Source organism: Microplitis mediator, chromosome 4, assembly GCF_029852145.1.
Source record: "Microplitis mediator isolate UGA2020A chromosome 4, iyMicMedi2.1, whole genome shotgun sequence".
Classification (NCBI taxonomy): Eukaryota; Metazoa; Arthropoda; class Insecta; order Hymenoptera; family Braconidae; genus Microplitis; species Microplitis mediator.
This window is the reverse complement of record NC_079972.1, coordinates 3,853,715-3,875,924: the sequence shown is the minus strand read 5'-3', so window position 1 is coordinate 3,875,924 and position 22,210 is coordinate 3,853,715. Positions and strand designations below refer to the sequence as shown.

At 31.4% G+C, this 22,210-nt stretch overlaps 3 protein-coding genes across 3 annotated transcripts; 1 reads left to right on the top strand and 2 right to left on the bottom strand.

Annotated features, from left to right (window-relative positions):
- Positions 1-750: 750 nt before the first annotated feature.
- Positions 751-3,721, bottom strand: LOC130666659 (coiled-coil domain-containing protein 6). Its single transcript, XM_057467847.1, has 2 exons — positions 3,254-3,721; positions 751-2,008 (listed from the first exon to the last, which is right to left on the bottom strand). The coding sequence occupies exons 1-2, from the start codon at positions 3,473-3,475 to the stop codon at positions 941-943; spliced, it is 1,290 nt and encodes a 429-aa protein (XP_057323830.1). The 5' UTR covers positions 3,476-3,721; the 3' UTR covers positions 751-940.
- A 1,417-nt stretch (positions 3,722-5,138) lies between these two features.
- On the bottom strand, positions 5,139-7,626 carry LOC130666771 (protein PFC0760c-like). The gene is made up of 6 exons (XM_057468027.1): positions 7,470-7,626; positions 7,175-7,391; positions 6,984-7,111; positions 5,728-6,225; positions 5,428-5,626; positions 5,139-5,359 (listed from the first exon to the last, which is right to left on the bottom strand). Exons 2-6 carry the CDS (start codon positions 7,377-7,379, stop codon positions 5,220-5,222), a joined length of 1,170 nt encoding a protein of 389 aa, XP_057324010.1. The 5' UTR covers positions 7,380-7,391; positions 7,470-7,626; the 3' UTR covers positions 5,139-5,219.
- Positions 7,627-8,383: 757 nt separating this feature from the next.
- Positions 8,384-12,818, top strand: LOC130666770 (uncharacterized). The gene is made up of 3 exons (XM_057468026.1): positions 8,384-8,652; positions 9,160-9,298; positions 9,418-12,818. The coding sequence occupies exons 2-3, from the start codon at positions 9,173-9,175 to the stop codon at positions 12,028-12,030; spliced, it is 2,739 nt and encodes a 912-aa protein (XP_057324009.1). The 5' UTR covers positions 8,384-8,652; positions 9,160-9,172; the 3' UTR covers positions 12,031-12,818.
- Positions 12,819-22,210: the final 9,392 nt, after the last annotated feature.

Below are 22,210 nucleotides of genomic sequence, written 5' to 3'. Positions count from 1 at the left end.
CTGCTTTGCGAACTGAAATCTAATTTTGAACTAATGTAGAAAAACTATAGAATCTCTCTAATGCTAACCTACCAAGATACATAACTTTATAGCTGATTTCTTTCTCCTTACTTAGAAATAATTTTCAACTTTTTTATAATACTAGTATAGTTATCGTATGCAATTCAAAATGGTAAGCGGGAAAAGATTCAATATGCGTACCGATAGGCATCTCTATTTAGAAAATAGGACCTTAGACATACAGCTATAAGAATCTATCGGATTTTGTGAGCAGGGATTGCATAAAAATCTTCTTTTTTCTATAACCGATGAAAGATATTTGGAATCGGTATCAACAGAAAAAAATAACTGTGAAGTAATCAAATCTTATAACGATACTTTTGGAAGTGTGAGTTTTTATAGGTACTTTTTATTGATATTGTATGACATATATTAATAGTAACATTTTTTTAAAATGATTTCTACGATCGCTAACATGTTTTTCAAAAAATTCGTAACCTGAAAAAAATTGTTTGAATACATTTCTATAGAAATTTATCAACTAAAACAAAAAATCCAAACCAAGATTAATTATTAAATTAATATAAAAGTTTTAAATTAATTTTGCGATAGTGTAATATGAATTGTTACTATTATCACCAATAGCAGAATTCGTATCAATGAAAGTATATTGTCTGTTTGTTTGGAAATACTAAAATTACAACTGTATAAAAAAGCACAAGAACATTCCAAAAATTTAAATTGTCCGTGTATGATAAAACATACAAATAACGTATTTCACCACGACTTGTAGTGGTATAAAAGTCTATTGAACAAATTATGAATTAATGATTTATTAAACATGAACCTTCAAGTTTTCAGTTTGTCAATGACGATAATATTTTGTATTTGTTTGTTGGCTATTAAAAAGTTAATTTATCTGAACATTTTTATCATCACTTCATGTTTTAGCTATATCCATTGGGCAGCCAGCAGATGTATTAGTAATAGGTAACGATGATTGAGGTCCACCAGAACTAATTATAGTTGGTGGAATTGCAGGTTTAATAAATCTGTCAGAAGTACGTCTGTTTGAAGAAGGAGCTATATGCCCAATACTTGAAGGTGGAGAGCTAGAAAATGGAAGCACTATTGGTTGGCCACATGCAAAACAGCGATTAGATGTAAAGCTGTCACGTGTGGTAGAGCCAACTATATTGATTCCAGGGCTCAAAGGTCTAGATGAGCTTGGCGACGGATTGTGTGGTATTGGACTTGATACTGTTCGGTTCCTTATGTTACTGCCTGACATGACAATCTCGTTATAATGACGTTCTTCTTCCATTTCTAAACTGGATTCAGATTCTGACAAATGTCTACAGAGAGCTTCCCGACGTTCAACTTCCAACTGTAATTTCCGCTGCAGTCTCAAATTTTCTTCTTTTATATGTTTTTCTTCATTAACATAGCGCTGCATTTTTTCGGTATGTTCTTGTTGTGACATTAAGAGAGTGTGTCTCAATCTCGCGACTTCACTTCTAAGAGTTTGTATGTGTGTACTAAGATTTGTTGCAGCATCACCATTGCTTATTTCCCTGGGAGAAGTTGGATCAGAAACTGGTTGATCTAACTTTATTTGAAGCATTCTTTTCTCAGCTTCTAATTTATCCATTCGTTTCCATAGCTTATTCACTAATGCTTCTTGTTCTTGTTCTAAAGTATTTTCCAATTCAACTTTTTCTCTGCGTAACTGTTCCAAATTACTCTGTTTTGCCAAAGTTTCAGCTTCTAATTTTTCAATTTTTCGCATCAATTTATTTACTAAACACTCTTGCTCTTGCTCTAAAGTTTGCTCTAATTTACATTTTTCTTGTCTTAGCTGATTCAATTTCCTTGATAAGTCATTAGTTAGGCATTCTTCTTCTTGCTCATAATGATGAGCTAATGTTTCTTTTTCTTTTTTTAAAGCTTGAATTTTTTTTAATAAAGTATTACTGATGAATTCTTCTTCTTGTTCTGCTTTGGCTTGCTGAAAAATAAAAAAAATATGAAAAGCTTAAAAAAAAATCTGGGCGTCGGATGACTCTGCGGGCCAGCCCGAAAACTTCCCGCTGTTATCGAGCTCAGGGAGCTCGAAAACATTAGCGTGAATATATTTTCGAACTCTTCGAGCTCGAAAATGCTTTTACATGCAATTGTTTTTTTTAGGAGCTTTTCAAGCTCTGAAAAGTTCCATTTTATGCTTAAGTTTAAGAATTTAAGAATCGAAAATCATTAATGAAGAAGCGGTTTTAAAATTCTTATTCCCGATTATGTTCAATAAAATAAATGTATTGAGGCAGAAATCAATGTCAGCGATCAAAATCAAGATTTAAATGAGTTTTGACTCAGATCAGAGCAATAATATATGAAATATCCGAGAAAAATATTAAATACTGTGTTTTTTCCATTTTTTGTTGATAACATGATTTAAACTACAGAACGAGTTAGATGACATCATATGATAATCGAAAGAGATCATAAAAACGAAGAGTTGGTATGATTCCAGACATATTTTAGTATATTATATTATGATTTATCCAGAAAAAACAACATAAAATGTCATTTTTAACTTTTCAACACCGATATCTTTTGAACTAATCAACGATTTTAACGTTTAATGTCGCAATCGACGCGTTTTATTGAATTCCAAAGCTGACTGAAATTTGAAATCAGTCGTTTCGAAGATTTTTGGAAAAAACCGTTTTTCACCATTTCTTTCTCCAACGATATCTCTCGAACGCATTAACCGATTGAAATGGTTGAGGTGGCAATCGACGCGTTTTATTGAGTTCTAGAGCTGAGTAGATCGTACAAGTCGTTTCTGAGAAATCGAATAAAAATAGAAAATAAAATTTTTTTTCGTAATTCGCCAATCTTCTTGAATCTATTAGACCAAATAATCTGAAATTTTCGGGAAAGTTGATAGCCACCAAGCTCTTTCGAGTGCCGCAAGAACCATCCAAATCTGTTCATTAGTTAAAAAGTTATAGAGCGTTCACACACACACGCACACATACATACAGACAGACACTCGGACATTATTCTGAAAATAGTCAGGATAGCTTTGATCGCTAGGACATCAAAACGTCGACATCTGATGATAACTCGATTTTTTGAAAATCGAAGTAAAAACAACAACTTCCCGAATTTTTCGAAAATCGTCGATTTTCTAATCGGGAAGTTAAAAATAAAGATTTCACTCCGGAATCATTATATCTATAATATAACTTACAATGATCACTGAAGCCTGTCGGAGTCCACGATTTTCTTCTTGAAGTGCCTTCACTCGAAGTTTGTAAGTTTCAAGTTCAACTTTCAATACTCGGTTATGCTGTTGGAGAGATTCAATACGTTTTTGCAATTGCTCTCGAGTTATCGGTGACGGAGGCATCATAATTGGTCCTCCGTCTATAGAACTTGAGTCGCTTTCGGATGCACTATCACGGTCAGCCATTTTATTTTTCACTTAAAAAATTTGATATGATTTACAAAAAAATATAATGACTCGAAATGCAAAATTCCATTCAAGTCTTATTTTAACTATAACTTAATATGTTTATAAAAACTTTACGAGTGCGAAAAATTTTCAAGAATTATAAGATATTCAATTAAGCAAACATGTTTAATATCACAAACATGTGGTCATAACAGTGATCAATGATTAAACAAATCAGCTGTTTCCAGACCTATGGAGCAGTGACACTCAAAGTGTATTTCACGGTCAAGTCAAGTCTAGATAACTAGATTCCCGAAAAGCTACCATGACTGAAAGTTTACGGAAATCTACGCTCAAGCTTGCCGTCAAATTGATTGCAAAAAGTTGTCAGATAACTAGCGATGCTTAATGACATCATCATTCTAAGTTTCAGTCACAAGACGGTCTTGTGACCGACGATCCTACCGACGATCCTAAGTGACGTGAAGTGTTACACACTTTTTATATTATGGGGAAGAAGAATGAGAACAGGAGGAGATTGAGTAGAATAAGAACCCTAATAGCCACCTGAACCACAAGCTATGCTACTGCCGTATTCTGAAGCCAATTTAAGGGAAAGTGTTGTCTGTAACTTGAATTCAATTTGACAAGTGTTACTGTCAGAAAATGACGTTAAGTTGATTGAAAGTTTCACTTCAAATTGACGGCAAGTTTTTCTGTCAAATTACATTCAGATGACGGCAGTAGATTTGCATCAACTTGCACGCAAGTATTATCCAGCAGATGCTTACTAGAAACTTGTCGTTAAGTTAGCCGAAAATGTTTCATGCAGAACTTACTGAGCAATTATTTGTAAAGTGTGGCTATCACGGGTTATAAATACCCTGAAATTAATTCTGTAGTTGGCGGTCAAAATTGACACACGTGAGAATCTGAAATTTGCACAATTTGTTCGTGATAGAAATTGTGTAAAATACCCTAATTCTCCCATTATACAATGAAACTTTGCAAACTATTAGGATTTCCTTGTCATCCGAACTGCCCTTGCGGTTTTGTAGTCATGGTCGAAATACTGTCAATTCACCATGATTTCATAGAAAAGTAGTCGTTTTAAACTTATCATAGTCCAGTATTTTTCTGGTAAAGAACTAGTGCATTTGTGCAAAACTTTTCCTTTACATTGCTCAGAAATATTTGGTGATTCGACCGTCGATTGATAAGGTTTCTATAGACGAAAAACGTCGACTTCACGCACAGTCACTGACGTTTTCATTATAGTTGTATCGATTTTTGATGTGAGAAAAATCATCTTTAACTGGTCAATAGATACCCGTTTTACCGACAATTCACCGTGAATTGACGGAATTTTTACTGGCAAACGAACGTAAATTGAGAAAGTTTTCACTGAAGATCGATCATAAATTCACCAAGTTTTTACTGATGAACGACCGTAAATTTACGACGTTTCCATCGGCAAAATAACGTGAATACACGAATTCATATTTGACAAACTGACAATAATTCATAAATTTTTTAAAAGGATCATTAATAATAGTCAACGAGAAAAGTGATTTAAATATGAAACCAGTAATACCATTTTTATTAGCATAAAATTTATTATTTTTATGGTAACTGTAAAATTATTATTTATTCTTGATAGCTTAAAATAAACAACATAAAATTTGTAAATTTAATAAAATATTTATTAGACACTGCACTATATTAGAAATTACATTGATAACCTTGTTGTTATAAATATATATTATTCCGTTTGGTTTTTTTTCCTGGTGTATCTCATGGACTTCAACCATTCTCCAACCCATTTAATTATGTTCGTCGAAACTCGGTCTTTGTCCGTATAAATAGTAATTTTTTTATACTTTTGTAGTTCCTCTACAATTTCTGAAAATATAACAGCTATAGTAATAAAAATATTTTTGAATTATTCATAATTGAAAAAAAAGTCGTACTTATTAATTTGGCATATTCAGCATTAGAAACTAAGGACATATCCGGTTTTTTTGGGTTGAACTTGACGACTAGATCGGATCTTTTTTGTGGAGACCAAAACTCACGCATCACTGCTTTTGCCCTTCTACAATTTGTAGTAGCATTTATTGCACTATAATAGTTATCAAAACTCATTATAAAATCATCGAAAATCTTGACCTGCAACAAAAATAATGAATTTAAAATGTTTAAAATTTTTTTTATTTTTTCAACTTGAATTTGACGTGAGAAATTAAAATATTATTTTTGTATTAACATACTTGATTTTCTGCATCGAATAGCGGTTCTTTAAAATCCATACGACTGTTGCTATCGTTTTTAGTCGTTACGGTTTCAACTACAGTATTCAAAGTTTCATTTAATATATTTTTGGTCACCATATTTTTTTTTATTTGTCCTAGTTCCTGATTATTACAGTATAATTGACGCTTCAGATTTTGGATATCTTTTAAAACATTATTATTATTATTACTTCTATTATTATTATTGTTATCATTAGTATTAACATGAATGTTAACATCATTTTCATTATCATGATTATCATCATGAAAATGATCGTCATTATTTTGACGAGGTGGCGACGCAAATGAAAAATCTTGCATTGATGTAGGTGATTGTGCAGGCGTAATTGGTGGTGGTAAATCTTCATCCTCCTTATCATGTAGTTCCTCTGAGTGGTTATTATTAAACGCGTCCAGTCCATTAAAATATTGATCTCCATCAATATCTCCTTCAAATTCTGGCTTCTTAGTTTTTTTCTGTAATCGATGTTAGATAATTAACCCAAGTATACCCAGAACTATAAGAGATTCCTGTTTCATTTTCCAATCAAGGGGTATATATGGGTTAATATTAGTGAAGAGAAATCGCCCATAAAAAAATACTCTTGTAAACATAAATAAAAGAATTTTCTATTTTTTATTATAGGGGTTTATTTCCAAATGTGCTGCATATAGTGTAGAACAGAATATTGGTAGTACGAAATTTAAAAACTGAAATTAAAAGTATTTACAAAATACACCATACTGTTCATAAATTATTTTAATTGCGTAGGAAATTATTGCTATTGGTGCTAAACCAATAAAGTCATAAAAGTTAAATCTCACAGCGAATGCTAATAAAATAAATAATCAATACATTCTTGAAATTATAATTTTTAATTCCTATTATAAACTAGCATTAATATATATATATATATATATATATATATATATATATATATATATATATATATATATATATATATTTTCATTACCATTCGTAGTGAGATTAATTTTTTTGGACTTGGTATATTAATTATAGCAAATGTACGCTGATCAACGTGACTAATATTGTTTTGACTTCATTATGGGCTTTGGAAAAATTTCTTTCAGTTTTTAAATTTTACGCAGCCAATATATTATGCTGCATTACACTACATGTAGTGCATTTTAGAATGTACCGTAAAGAATCTTTAAGAAATAATTTAATATCCATAATTATTGTTTTATTTGATATATGAACTATGGAATTATACCTTAGGCTTACGAGTCACTTGTGTTTCCTTCACATTTTTTGTCAATGGTGTCATGCTTTGACGTTTCACAAGAGGGATTCTTTTATCACTGATATGTTCATTTTTTTTACGCAGCTCATCAAGATCGTCTGAAAACGACTAATATTAATCCTATTCTGTTAATTGTTTATAAGTGTTAAAATATGAATTACCATGGGTGTCAATAATTTGAACTGCTTCTATTTCATCGTTGACGTCAGAAAAAAAAATATTTTCATTATTTAAGTCCTCTGGATCTTTCACTTTGTGCAAACCATTTTTATTCCGAATATATATCATCGACCTCTGTACAATTTTATATATCGGTTTATCCTTCTTCATATATTTAATAATAGCAAATTTAGGAATCCCGCTCATAATTTGATTTTACTAAAATTAAAGGTTATCTATAATATATTTACATGGATAAATTTTTACTATCAACAATCAAGAAATATAAATTATTACATAAAGAAGTACTTGTACACTACACAATAGTCTTTCAAATCCGAATATTATTTCATTGAAATATCAAATTTAAATTAATTACAACTTTTATAATGCTTCAGTCACCGTAATGAAGATAGAAATTGTAACTGCATTGAAGTCAGCCTCATATTGAGGGGGAAATGAGACTTATCGGATGAACACTTATCAGGATTTAGCTGTTTTTAAAATTTTTTTTCCGCTACGGTAATGTTCGTACAGTCAATGCTTATCATGTAAATATTAATTAATTTATTTATTAATATTTATTTATTTTAACGAAGCATAAGTATAAGAAGGCTAATGAGCAACTTGGTGTAGTTGATAAATTGGCGGGAAATTCAAATGATGGTATTTATAGTTTCTTAATTAAGTTAAATATAATTGCATTGACAATTTTAAATAATGAAGCCCAACGTTTGAATAATTTCATTGAAACAACTTTATGACTGTTCATATGATTTTTTAATTAATTAAAAAATTTATACAGTTATTATTACGGCGATGATTTTTTTAATTTTCCCGCAAGTAAGTCAGCAGAGGTGTAGTGGTTCAGGACACTAGGGTTACCAAATCACTAACAATAGAATTAAAGAATAGTAATTATTTATTTATTATACTTATACTTAATAAGTTATACACAGTTTTTTATAGTATTAAATCTTTTCTTTTTATATCGCTACAGCTGTAGCCAGATACTCGATACATATATTTGGTTTAGTCGACTCTAGGGATTAGCACTTGTTTTCGCGGCCTTTTGCTGGGTTGAGTTTTGTCGTTGGCGCGACAGGCGCTCACCCTATCGTCGCCTGCCGGTACTACCGGTAAAGTCGCCACAGAGGAACATACGATTGCCAGCGCCATTTTGATTTCAATAATCGCACTATATAAATATATATATATACATCGCAATGCTTTTAGTGAAAAATTTGTTCAAGCGAATGGTTTTATCAAATAAAAATATAATTGTAGAGCTCAGGACAAGTTAAAGTTTTAAAATACATAATTATAGTGCTTAGTATATACAAGGAAATCATGAAAATTGACATTTTCAATTTACAAGAACTGAAAAATAATTTTATCTTATAAACAATACAACTTGATGTTAATAATTTTGTTATTATTATTTGTGATTTGAAATTTTTATTTTACATTATTGCAAAATGTAAGTATTCAATTTTTGTAAATGCATTAATAATACATCTCATTAATTAAGCTATAATTCCTTTACCATAATTCTTATTATGTCCTTGCTGTAAATTCATTATTTCCCCCATAACCTAAAAAATTCCAGATTAAATTTTTTTTTTAAATAACATTCAATATTTACCTACGTAATTGAGAGTAATCGTACAGAAAATCATAGATTTAAATTATTTCTTTATTTACTGCAGAACTTTAGCTAATCTATACGAATTTGTAATTTTTTTTATAAAATATAACTTTAAATTAACACAAAATTAAGAAACTAAACACTAAATAATAATGGTATTCTTTTAATATCCTGTTTCAAGCTTTGGGTCAAGTTAAAAAGTTTTGACGCAAATTTTTTATTTTCTTTCTGAAATAATCAAATATGTTTGAATGGATAATATTAGGAGAACAGAATTATTCAACAAGTGAATTATAACTTTTACTGTGTCAATATTAATGTAATTTTGATGTTTTTCAGCTATATATACATAATGTTCAAACGGAAACCCGGTATGTCTCGTACTGCTGTTTTGAGGAGGAATAAAAAAAAGTTAAGAGTTTTTGTTGAAGCTTGTAAAAGCACACTTCCAATCCCGACAAACTTGCTCGAAGAAATGGTAAATCAAATTCTTATTTGTTTTTAAGAACTTTAAAAAAATAAATTAGTGCTAAAGAATAGAATCTGACTGTAGGATACTAGAGTGTGAATCAATCTATTCTTTCAATATTTTTTTAGCCTCCAACATCAAACACACAATTTTATCCAGATACCCGTAATTATGTTCCTGAAGAGGATGATAAAACATTGTTTGATTCTTATCAACATATTTACAATGATTCAGGTGAACAATATAATAGTAGTCATGACGATAGCGAAGATTATGAAACCGATTTTGAAACGGAAATTTCTATAAGCTCAGAAGATGAAGACAAGGATCGTGATAATGAAAATTTCAACTTGCTATATGATGAAGACGAAATCATTTGCGTTAATAATAATGTAAAAAATTCTATAAGTGATAGTAATAATGATGATGATGATAATGATGACGAAGATGATAGTGATGATGATAATAATGAAGACGAAGATGATAGTGATAATGATGATAATGATGACGAAGATGATGATGAACATGGAGATGAATCATTTTTTCAAGTAAATGCAAACGGATTTAATCTTCCGTTACTTCCCAAAAAGAATTTAACGACGAAAGATCATTTTCTATCTGTTATTGCAACAGCGATGAAACATCATATGTCATATGAAGCCATATTAGATATATTTCGATGGATGAAATCATCACAAACTGCCAGCCGTTTGCCGACGACCAAAGCAGCGCTTTGGAAAGTTTTAAGCCGTAATAAATCGATGATCACTAATCATTATTATTGCAAAAAATGTAAAGGATATTTGGGTAAAAAAAATAAAAAAAATGTATTGAAATCTGAATGTCCTTGCAAAACATGCGGCCCGAAAAAATCTGAAAAATATCTGGGGTTTTTTTTAAGCATCAGTTTAGCTTCACAAATAAAACAGTTCCTAAAAATACCGAATATAGTCGAGTCTCTACAGTACAGATATTGGAGGAAAAAAAAAAATGAAGAAGCCTTCGAAGATTTATATGATGGCGATGAATATAAACGATTTTGTTTACCCGGACATTTTTTAGAGCATTGGTTTAACTTTTCTATGACTCTAAATACAGATGGATGCCAGATTTCGAATTCATCTCGAGCAAGTGCGTGGCCTGTATATGTTGAAATAAATGAACTGCCACCCCATCTGCGTAAAAAATACATGCTACTAGCAGCTATATATGTTGATGATGAACATCCGAAAATGAATAATTTTCTTCGACCATTTGCTATGCAAATGAGAAAACTGTACAGTAGTGGTATTACTTGGAAACCTACGGAAACTACTGAAGTGACCTCAAAGTTTATTGTTACTGTCTGCAGTTTAGATTCTCCAGCTCGTGCAGCCGTAGTTCGCATTACTCAATATAACGGATACTATGGGTGTTTGTATTGCTATGCAAAGGGGCGAAGTTTATCGGCAGGAAAATTAGTATATCCGTTTAAGCAATGCTATGGAAGATTACGAACAGATAATGCGTTGAAAGCTGACATGAAATTCGCTACAGAAACAGGAATAAAGAGACATGGACTAAAAGGATATTCATCATTAACATCTTTACCATTATTCAATATCCATAAAGGAGTCGTAGTCGAAGCTATGCATGCAGTTTTTTTGGGTGTAGCAAAACTACACACCACGATACTGCTGAAAGCAACAGGTGCTGTATACTATATTGGAAAGATAAATACTATGGAAATTATCGATAAGGTACTCTTATCGATAAGGCCGCCATCTCGCCGGTCTCGCAAGCCTCGAAAATTGAAATTTTATTCTCAGTGGAAAGCTTCAGAATGGAGAAACTGGTTAGATTACGCTCCAGTTTGTTTAATGTCAGTTTTAGAAGAGAAATATGTGAATCATCTGGCCCTTCTTTCTGAAGCTGTCCACTATTTAAATAACGACTCCATAACATCAACTGATCTTGACCGCGCAGACACATTACTTAAAGAGTACGTAAAACTGTTCGAGAAATATTTTGGTCTATCGAAAATGACATCTAATATACACTCATTGACTCATCTTGTTAATTGTGTACGAAATTGGGGTCCTATATGGGCGCACAATGCCTTTATATTTGAGTCGTGGAACAAAAAAATTATTGATAGCTTGACAAGTCCAAACGGTCGACTCGATCAAATTGCTACTCGTTTCCTGATGCAGAGATTCATTAATCGTACTATATTCAATGAATCTATATCTAGTGAAACTAGAAATTATATAAAAAAAACTTTAAAAGTTGTCGACGAAACAAGCAGTACTGAGCGTCGAAATAAATTTGTCGTCGAAGGAACATCAATAACACGGGCTTTGTCAACAAATGAACGCATTATTTTACAGCAAGCTGGATATGATCCAAATCGAATAGTATTATATAGGCAGATGCGCTTAAATGGTGTCAAATTTTCATGTGTGAACGATAATATTACAAGATTTTCAGATTCTTTTATATACAATGAAATCGACAGAGTTTTCAGTACCATCGAACATATTGTGCAGTTCAAAAGTGATGACCGTATTATATCTGGTATTATCGTGAAAAACTTCGAACATGTTGGTTACGGATTTAACACACGTCATATTCATATTGTTAAGTCAAAAAATACTATTAATTTTATTCCAGAAACCTGTAAGATAAGACCCGCTATAAAAATGATTGTTTCAAATGTTACTTACGCACAAAAACTAGCTAATTGTTGGGAAACTGATTAACAAACTATTTTTTTGCACAACTTAAGCACGAAAGCGCTGAGGGTGCTTTATAATCAATCAATTTTTTTAGACCATTCACTCACATTAAATTATCTTTATACTCTTTTGATTACACTAAAATGAGTCAAATTGTATACTAATACAAAGACGATTCATTAAAAAATAATTTCGGCCTAGTATTAAGTCGATTGATTATTATTATATTAATTAAATCTAAATTATTTTAATCCCAGAGACACGAGTTGTGAATTTTCGTGTATGAAACTTAGTAAACACGATAAGTCCCGAAAGACACAATTAATCGACCTAACTTTTTTTTTATTATGTTTATATTTTTGATTACAACAACTCTTATGAAAATCACTATTTAAATCTTTTTAGTTTAATTGTAATTAATTAAAACCGTAAAACTGATTTTTCACGAAAAATTTAGCTGCCAGTATGATTTTTACTATTATTATTATTTTTCCAACATTTTTTCGTGTATGCAGTTGATAATTTATATGATTATATTTTTTTATATTGTTTGGTCTAATAAGTGAATGATGTTTATCTCAATTTTGTTTTTGTAACTATAAATATAAAAATAATTCACAAAATTTCTGGTAGTTCTACCTGGAATTCATGTGAAATTATTCATTATAATTTTATACTCATATTTAAGATAGAGGTTTGTAATATACATGTAAAATATGTCTGTAATAAAATTGCACAGAAATTTTTTTTTACCATACAATTTGTTGATTTTGAGAATTGACATACTGTGAAATAAATGCTCCACCTTATTTCTAATTTATTCCTATGTTCAATTATTTCCTATGATTATTTACCTGTAGACTTAAAACGGTAGTGCTGAGAAATCATATTTTAGACTCTGAATATTTGAAAAAATTACAAGCACTATCATCAAAAGTTTACAATCAAAAAGTTCAAATCCCTGATTTAAAATTGAAATTGATTCCGATTGGAACATGAAGGCGCCTTGTAAGCGTTCTGATTGGTCCGACTGACTTTCAATTAGAATTAACTGGTTTTAACCGGAATTTTTAATCAAGAACGTTCCATAACCTAAGAATATCCCCAAAAATTAATTTTTAAATAAAAACATAAACATGAAATTTTTAAAATGCAATTTCTACTACTCTGTAACGACCCATTTATGGTCTGTATAAAAAAATTTCTTATTAAACAATAATTGATATTTATGGTTACTTGTTTATTGTGGATGTTTAATAAAAAACTAATTAGAATCATTATATTTCTTAGCGAGAGTTATCATTACAATACTCAAACTATTTCAAACATATTTTTTTTTATTTGTAAAGCATTACGAACGATGTAAACTTTTGTAGGTAAAAGAAAAGTTTTTCGGATTCAATGTGGTTTTATATTTTTTTTGTTGTATTATTGTTCTATACGAATCAATTAGAAATTTAGTCTTAGCAACAAATACGATCCATCAGTTGTCTACTCAGCGAACAGAAATATGATGGTGAAATTTATGAATAGCGATTTACTAATGATTCATTCCTACCTTACCGACAATTCACTCGCGATTCACTTGCGATTCACCGTCAATCAACGTCTGTACCATTGACAATTCACTCGCGATTCACTAGCGATTTACTGACAATCGACGATTAAGTCACCGTCGAAAGTATATTAATTGTCGTGGGAATCATAATTTAGTGACGGCTAAATTGCAGTCAACTCATTGTGGTAAAATCACTTTTTGACGAGCAAAACCTAGTACACCTAAGAAGAAATAACCATAAAGTCACATCTATTACACGTCATTTGGTTGGTCAACCAGCCATCTACTTACCCTATATTAGCCCTCACTGTATCGTCTAGACTTTGCACAAACACACTAGTTATTCACCGTGAAACGAATATAGTTTCACTGTGAATGTACGGTTTTTAGCTGGTGAAATGAATTCACCGTGAATTCACGATCCTTTGAAGACAGTTTTACGAGCTTTTAACTGTGATCAAGAAACCGCAAGGGTGACAATTTCATGTTCCGCGATATCTATCGATAAAAAATGACAGCAAACTAACGAACAGCACACAAATAGACAAGAAATTCACGTTCAAATCGAAACCAAGAGGAATTTAATAGAAAACATCCAAATTGTCTGCCAGAAACTAACTCTCCAGTTGGCAGTCAAATATGACGTACGTCAGAATTTTAAATTTGCACAGTTTGTTCGTGATAAAAATCTTGTAAAAGAACCTAATTTTCCCATTGTACAATAAAAAACTTTGCAAATTATTAGGATTTTCTTGACATCCAAATGACCACTTCGTGTTCAACGACGACTATCGAAAAATAATAACAGCAAATCGATGAACAACACATGAAACGACAAAAAATTCACATTTCAGTCGAAACCGAACAAAATCCAACAAAACACTTCCAAATTGTCTGCCAAAAATCAACTCTCCAGTTATCGGTCAGAATTGACATACGTCAGAATCTCAAATTTGCAAAGTTTGTTCGTAATAGAAATCGAGTAAAAGTACCTCATTCTCTCATTATACAATGATATTTAGCAAATTATTAGGAATTCTTTGTAATCCAAATTGACAATTTCATGTTTATATAGCTATCTATCGAAAACAAATGACGGTAAATTGACGAACAACACAGAAATGGACAGAAAAATTCACATTTCAGTCGAAACCAAGAAAAATAATCCAGCAAAAAACTTCCAAATTGTCTGCCAGAAATCAACTCTCTAGTTGACTATCGAAATTGACGTACGTGAGAATCTCAAGCTTGCACAGTTTGTTGTTGTTTTTCTTCAATTTAAAGGTAACTTTTTACGAAAAAAAAAGCCAGTAATGTTCGTTCTTACCATTTCAGAAGGTAAGCAAATATATACATAAAATTGTCTACAATTTAAGGATAAAAATATACTTAACAATTCAAGTTAAATTAACGATAAATTGACATAAAATTTGCCTGAAAATTAACGACAACTTTTTTCTAGTCAACTTTTGAAGTGAATTTGCATTCTAATTCGGGCAGTAAATTTACGTCAAATTCAATAGCAAGTTGCACACAAATTGTCGTAAAAAATGAAAATGTCCGGAGTTGACGGAAATTTGAAGAAAAATTCAACGAAACTTCTGTACAGTAAACTTTTGCTCAAGCAAACTGTGCTATTAGAGTGATAGCAAGACTTTCTGGTTATAAAGTTGGTGTCAATTAGTTGCAATCAAGTTGATGATAACTTTCAGTTTTTGTAACTCTTGACTACAAGTTGTTACCAACTTCCCCAGAAAGTTGGAGACAATAATGCCGCAACCTGGCACCAACTTTCTGAGAAAATTAAAGACAGGTTGCCGTCAACTTCTGGAAATGCCAAATTTTTGCGGCCAACTTGGCGACAAGTTGCTGCAGTAGATTGTCGCTAGTATAGAGGGTAGAGGTCTCTACCTCTACCCTCCATAGTCGCTAGCTTGCTGCCAGCTTTGTTATGTATTGGGAGGTTACTAGAATCGGAGCTGACGCCACCTCCTGGACGGTGGGCAGTTCGTTGTCACGCGGGACCAACTTTAAATTTGAAATCAATAAATTAATTTATTGATGGCGATGGTGGTGATGATTATCATGATTAGTATGATTGTTTTCATAACTATTCAATGAAATAATGAAATAATGGGTAAGGATTAATATAATTGATGAAATTACTTTTATCTGAAGACTGAGTTTTATTATAAAGTATTGATAAGATTTAAACGGTAACAACAGTTGTGCTCATCAATAGTTCTTGGAGAGCAGTAAGGTTTCAGGTTACGTCAGACGACAAAAAGATCTCTGTTTCTTCACTCTCCATAACTTCTCCCCACTATACTCGGGCTCGCACACATACTTATACATTTATAGCTTCTATTAATACAAGTAGGAGATATAAGCTACAAGTCTACACTGATAGAAGGATTTAATACTGAGTACACTGAAAGAAAAAAAAAACTTTTCCCAAGTATAAATACTTCATTTAAAGAAATATTTACTCGATACTATACAAACAAATAACATTCTTAATTATAGCAAATATGTACTTCAACCGAGTAATATTTTCTTGATTTAAGAATTTCTATACTTATTTTAACAAAATATACTTGATCGGAGTACACTTTTACTAAGATTAAACAAATATTTACTCGGTAGGATACAAACATTTATATACTTGAAAAAAGTTTTTTTTTCTCTCAGTGTACTAAACGGATTTAGTAACAAAATTTTCAGTCACTTATTTGGAAGAACAAAATATTTTGTGCCCATCAATATAATTTATTATAATTTAATAAATAATTTTTTTATCTCAATTAAATCTTATTATGGTAAAATAAATATTTGTTTCCACCAACTAAATATTTGGTAATCGGTACTAAATATTTTTTTGGTAAGTTTTGTCGGTAGATGGCTTGTTTGGGATTGAAAACTACGTATGTATTTGTGGGAAATATCAGTGTAGCGTATGTGTGTGAATATATCACCGTTTTCACAGTATTGTGCGTTTCGTCTCACTCGGAGTTAGTGTTGTGATTTCCAAATCAATTTAGTGATTTTAAAAACATTAATTTTCAATTGATTTCAACTGAATTATTTCAAATTATGGAGGAGCTCTCAAAATCTTTATTTTTAACATATAGTATTTTTAATATATACACAAAATACTCTCTAAACATGAATAAGTGAATGTTCACTAATTTTAAGTTTCAATCGAACCACTTTTTGAAATTAGTGGTTCGATTTGCACTTGAAATTGATGAATACTCACTTATTTTCACTAATTCATGTTTAGAGAGTAAAAATATATCAAACCGTTACAAATTCATTTACTACTAAATGGCTTATATTTCATTTATCATCGGAGTTTAATTTAAAATTTTTAACTTATGTATATTAAAATTATGTGTGTTATTTGTATAATTAAAACTTATTTAACTAAAAATTTGTTATTTATCTTAAATAAAAAATTATAATAAAATGAGGTTATTTTCTTTATAATACTGTATATTTTTACTTAAAATAATTTATTATTATCATTTTAATTTATTTTAAGTGGAACAATTAGGTTATGCGCTAAAATAAGTTGAAAGAATTAGTTTTTTAATCCTAGTAAATGATTTATTATGCCCCAATAAATCATTTCTTAAACACTTCTAAATATTTATTTGGTGGCAATAAATGAGCTTTACTAAATGATTTGGTACCTGTAACCAAATACTTAGTATTGCAAGGTTCGTTACTAAATCATTTAGTAAAGACAACTAAATCTTTCTATCAGTGCAAAGTAATACTATTTTTTACTCAGCCGATATAAGGTAAAAGCATCAATTATTGACACTATAAGCGACAAGATTGTAATTCCATTTTTTTAAACATATTAACGACTAATATTATTGAATTTTATTTTTAACATTGTCTTATTTAGTCTTTTGACTAAAAAAATTCATATTTTTTTATAATAATAAATTACATTTACTAATTAATTCAAAGCGATAAAATAAGTTACCCGGATACACCAATTATTGACAGGTTAGAAACCCGACTGATCTAACTATTGACATGCTGTTGCTCCAATTATTGACACCCTTAATGCGCATGCGTAACTGATCTCCCGATGACAAAAGATTTTATACAATTGTATATATATGTACAAATGGATCGGGCCATTATTTCTTCAATAAAGAAAGTAATTATATCCTTTTAAGAAGATATTTGTATTACATGAAGGAAATTTTATCTCTTCGGTTAAAAAAATATTTGTATAATTCGAGAAAAGTTATTTTATTAAATTAAGAATATAATTTATTTGAATCAAAATTACAATTTTTTCATTCCAATAGTCCGTTGCCTTGAGTCAATAATGTAGTTTTCTCAAATTGAGAGTAAATGTTCTTTTGCCACGCAAAAAAAGTTCTTGGTTTGAGATGTTGATATATATTGTGACAATTTACTATACTCACTAACCAAGACAGAAAAGTATCTTGTTTTGATAGTTTTTAACTTCCCGCTAAGAAAATTGTAAATTTTCAAAAATTCGGGAAGTTATTGGTTTCGGTCCGATTTACGAAAATCGAATTTCCATCAGATGTCGACGTTTTGAGGTCCTAGGAAGCTATTCTGACTAATTTCAAGATGATGTCCGAGTGTATGTATGTATGTATGTACGTACGTACGTATGTAAATACCTGTATCTTTCGAACGGATGAACCGATTTTGAACTTTAAGGTGCCATTCGACGCGGATTGTCAATATCTTGAAGCCGAGAGAAAATTGAGCTTGATCGGTAGGGCTCGTTCAGAGATATTCCAAAAATAAAGTTTTTTCAAAAATGTTTTTTTTGGATAACTTTTAATGTGCTCGGTGGATTCATTCAAAAATAGACTGGGCTCTAGAGCTTTATAAGCCGCGTCGAATGCCACCTCAACCATCAAAATCGGTTCATTCGTTCAAGAGAAACCGTTGTCGAAAGAATTAAAAAAAAAAATTTTTTTTATTTTTCCTGAAATATCTCAAAAACGACTCGATAAATCGAATCAAAAATTTTATCAACTTTAGAACTTGACAAAACGCGTCGATTGCCGCCTCAACCATCAAAATCGGTTAATTCGTTCGCGAGATATCGTGGGAGAAAGAAATGCTAAAAAATGGTTTTTTACAAAACAATGGCATACATAAGTATTTGCGAGCTCGTAGAGCTCGAAAATGTATTTACAATAGTGTTTTCGAGCTCAACGAGCTCGAAAACAGCGGGAAGTTTTGGGGCTGGCCCGCAGGGTCAACTGACAGACCGATTTTTTTTACTTGGTTAGAAACAAAATAAATTTGATTTAAAATAAATATTCTTGAATCAAGATTATTTAACTTGAATTAAAATTTTATTATTCTTGACACAATATTTTTACAATATTAGTCGAAGAAAATGTTCTCGGATTAAAAAAACCTAATTACTCAGCCCAAGAATAAAAAAATGAAAGCAAAAATTATCTTGGGCCAAGTCAACCTTTTTTTCTGTGTATTGTTCGATTACATGAATCTTTGTTTTAAATTTATTCGATTTTAATATATGTATATTAATTCTCTCGTAAATAATTTAAATAATAATAACATTTATGGCCGTATATGAAGCATATATGGCCGTACATGGATCATATATGGCCATACATGGAGCATATATGGTCATAGATGAGCTATCAACTTTTTCAATACAGTCATGTGTTATGTCTGCCGCTGAATTTTAAATTAATGATCCGGGATTCCTCCCTTCGGTAGCGATAGAAATATTTAGACGAGCTGATTGGAGGGTGCGGACAACAATAAAGAATACGAGGAAGAAATTCTCTTCCTATAATTCATTATTTAATGTGGATCTTTTCGAAAATTAAGAACCCAAACGTCTCCGAAGAGACTGGTGCTCTTGTAATAAGCCAAAAGTATTTCACGAGAGAATAGAAATGTAATTCTTTCACTTACCTTTCGATGTATCTTTCGTCTAGTACGGCAGGTTGTGTCCCTCTAGAGTTATGCAGCTCACTTGGCCTTCTCTTAGGATTTGGGTTGAGTGGGCGCGGCCGGGTTGCAGGACAAGATCTTATGTACTAGTCTTAAATGAAACTCGCAAGGTTGGAGTAATGATTTTTGTCTTTTATTAAATGTTTCAATTACAATAAACGTCACTTACTGACTACAACTTTTCACAATATTTATGAATATGGTTTGTATTTTAACATTATTTATTTTAACAACTATTTTAATGCGTGTTTATCACACCCATATATGGTCATACATGCCCTGGTGGAAATTTTTCGGACTTCTGTCTAAAAAACTCAGTTCTTGAGTTCTAAAGACTTTTTCAGAGTTCTAAAGACTTTTTCAGACAAAAGACCGAAAAATTTCCACCAGGGTGGTTTTGTATGACTATATATGACCATGTATATCCGTGCCCTCGCAGATTTGAATCACGGTGGAAACACCGTGGATCCACCGTGGTTACGCGGTGGGTTTGTTCCATTTTACCACCGAGTATACACAGTGTATCCACTGTGATTACGCGGTGTATCCACCGTGACTCCCGAGTGGCTTTGTGCTATTTCACCACCGTAGTTCCACGGTGGATCCACCGCGTAATCACAGTGGAAACACCGTGTATACACGGTGGATACACCGCGTAATCACAGTGGTAAAATGGAACAAACCCACCGTGTTTCCACCGTGATTCAAATCTGCGAGGGTGATTAATTAAACATATATGGCCATATACAGTCCATGTATGGGCACGTATGGCCATACATAGTTATGCATGGCTATAGATGATCATGTATGCCCGTAATTAACGAATTATATATGGTCATATTAATTCATACATGGGCATATATGGATCACATATAGGCATATATGGTCATGCATGGGCATACCAAATTTTTAATAGTTATGCGTGGCCATGTAAGAGTCATATAAGGCCACATATGGCCATCCATAGTTATGTATGACTATATACACTAATGCAAAAAATTAAAGGAGCAGGAAAATTTTATAAATTTTTTAGTGATTTTTGGAAGGCTGCAACTTGGTGAAAAATAATCGTATCGAGATTTTAAAAAAAGCATTTTATAGCTTGAAATCTTTAGTTTTAGTGCATTTTTTTCAAAATTTTTTAAAAGCTCCGGTTATTGCGCAAACATGAGAAATACCGCGAGACAAAAATTTCTAAATTTTTTTTTTTTTTTTCCAAAGAGCCCACTGACCGTGGAAAAATTCTTTCAACTAAACCAATGCATAGCTCGCTTAGCAAATTTATTCAGCTTCAATTTGGTTTTTTTTTTAACCTCGTAGGACGATTTGTCGCAGAGATATCAGCCTTCAAACACAAAATTATCCTTTTCGCTTTGATCATCGATATTTCAGGTACCAATAATCGCCCAGAAAGTTGAAGGGCGGCGTTGGAAACTCGAATAAATTCCCTACAAGAACCTGCCATCATTTTTTGTAAATCAAAATTTTTTTCATTTTTAACATCCATTAGAAGTAAGTACAAAAAAATGACTTTTTTTTGGTTTTTCAGTAAATCAACCGCTACTCTGCAAATATCGATCAAAAAAATAATGTTGCCAGGGACTTTTTCAGTTTAATGTACCCTCAAGACCCCTGTAAATTTTTAAATTAATCTATCGAACCGTTTTTTGGGAATCATCGATCAAAGTTTTGCTAAACAATTTAAGGAGCAAGTTTTGTTCCTTTAATCGTGTAATCATAATCAAAATGAAAAAATTAATTTTTTTGGACTTTTCTCAAATTTTTGCGTTGGTGACTCAGCAAATGCAAAGAAATGACAAAAAAAATCTGTCTATCGGTTGACCCTGTGGGCCAGCTCTAAAACTTTCCGCTATTTTCGAGCTTCTCGAGCTTAAAGACATTGTTGTAAATACTTTTTCGAGCTCTTCGAGCTCAAAATACTTTTGAATGCCATTGTTTTCGAAAAAAACCGTTTTTTAGCATTTCTTTCTCCCACGATATCTCGCGAACGAATAAACCGATTTCGATGTTTGAGGCGGCAATCGACGTATTTTATTAAGTTCTAGAGTTGATTAGATATTGGAATTGATTTATCGGGTCGTTTTTGAGATTTTTCAAAAAAACTGAAAGAAAAAATTTTTTCTATCTCTTTCGACAACGGTTTTTCTTCAACGAATGAACCGATTTTGATGGTTGAGGTGGCATTCGATGAGGCTTACAAAGTTTTAGAACCCAGTTGATTTTGGAATCAATACATCGAGCACATTAGAAGTTATCCGAAAAATACACTTTTAAAAAAATTTTATTTTTGGAATATCTCTGAACCAGCCCTACCGACCAAGCTCAATTTTGTTACAGCTTCAAGATATTGACAAGCCGCGTCGAATGACACCTTAAAGTTAAAAATCGGTTCATCCGTTCAAAAGATACAGGTACATACGTACGTACGTACATACATACATACTTACACTCGGACATCATCGTGAAATTAGTCAGAATAGCTTCCTAGGACCTTAAAACGTCAACATCTGATGAAAATTCCATTTTCGTAAATCGGACCGAAACCAATAACTCCCCGAATTTTTGAAAATTTACAATTTTTTTAGCGGGAAGTTAAAAATAAAAAATTTCCAAAAAATGTAAAAA

Excerpts from the sequence above, each read along its gene's own strand:
- LOC130666770 (XM_057468026.1), top strand. The coding sequence starts at position 9,173 with ATGTTCAAACGGAAACCCGGTATGTCTCGTACTGCTGTTTTGAGGAGG. Across the intron at positions 9,299-9,417 it reads CAAACTTGCTCGAAGAAATG|CCTCCAACATCAAACACACA; the intron begins GTAAATCAAATT and ends ATATTTTTTTAG.
- LOC130666659 (XM_057467847.1), bottom strand. The coding sequence starts at position 3,475 with ATGGCTGACCGTGATAGTGCATCCGAAAGCGACTCAAGTTCTATAGAC. Across the intron at positions 2,009-3,253 it reads GACAGGCTTCAGTGATCATT|CAAGCCAAAGCAGAACAAGA; the intron begins GTAAGTTATATT and ends TTTATTTTTCAG.
- LOC130666771 (XM_057468027.1), bottom strand. The coding sequence starts at position 7,379 with ATGAGCGGGATTCCTAAATTTGCTATTATTAAATATATGAAGAAGGAT. Across the intron at positions 6,226-6,983 it reads AAGTGACTCGTAAGCCTAAG|AAAAAAACTAAGAAGCCAGA; the intron begins GTATAATTCCAT and ends CATCGATTACAG. Across the intron at positions 5,360-5,427 it reads TGAATATGCCAAATTAATAA|AAATTGTAGAGGAACTACAA; the intron begins GTACGACTTTTT and ends TTATATTTTCAG.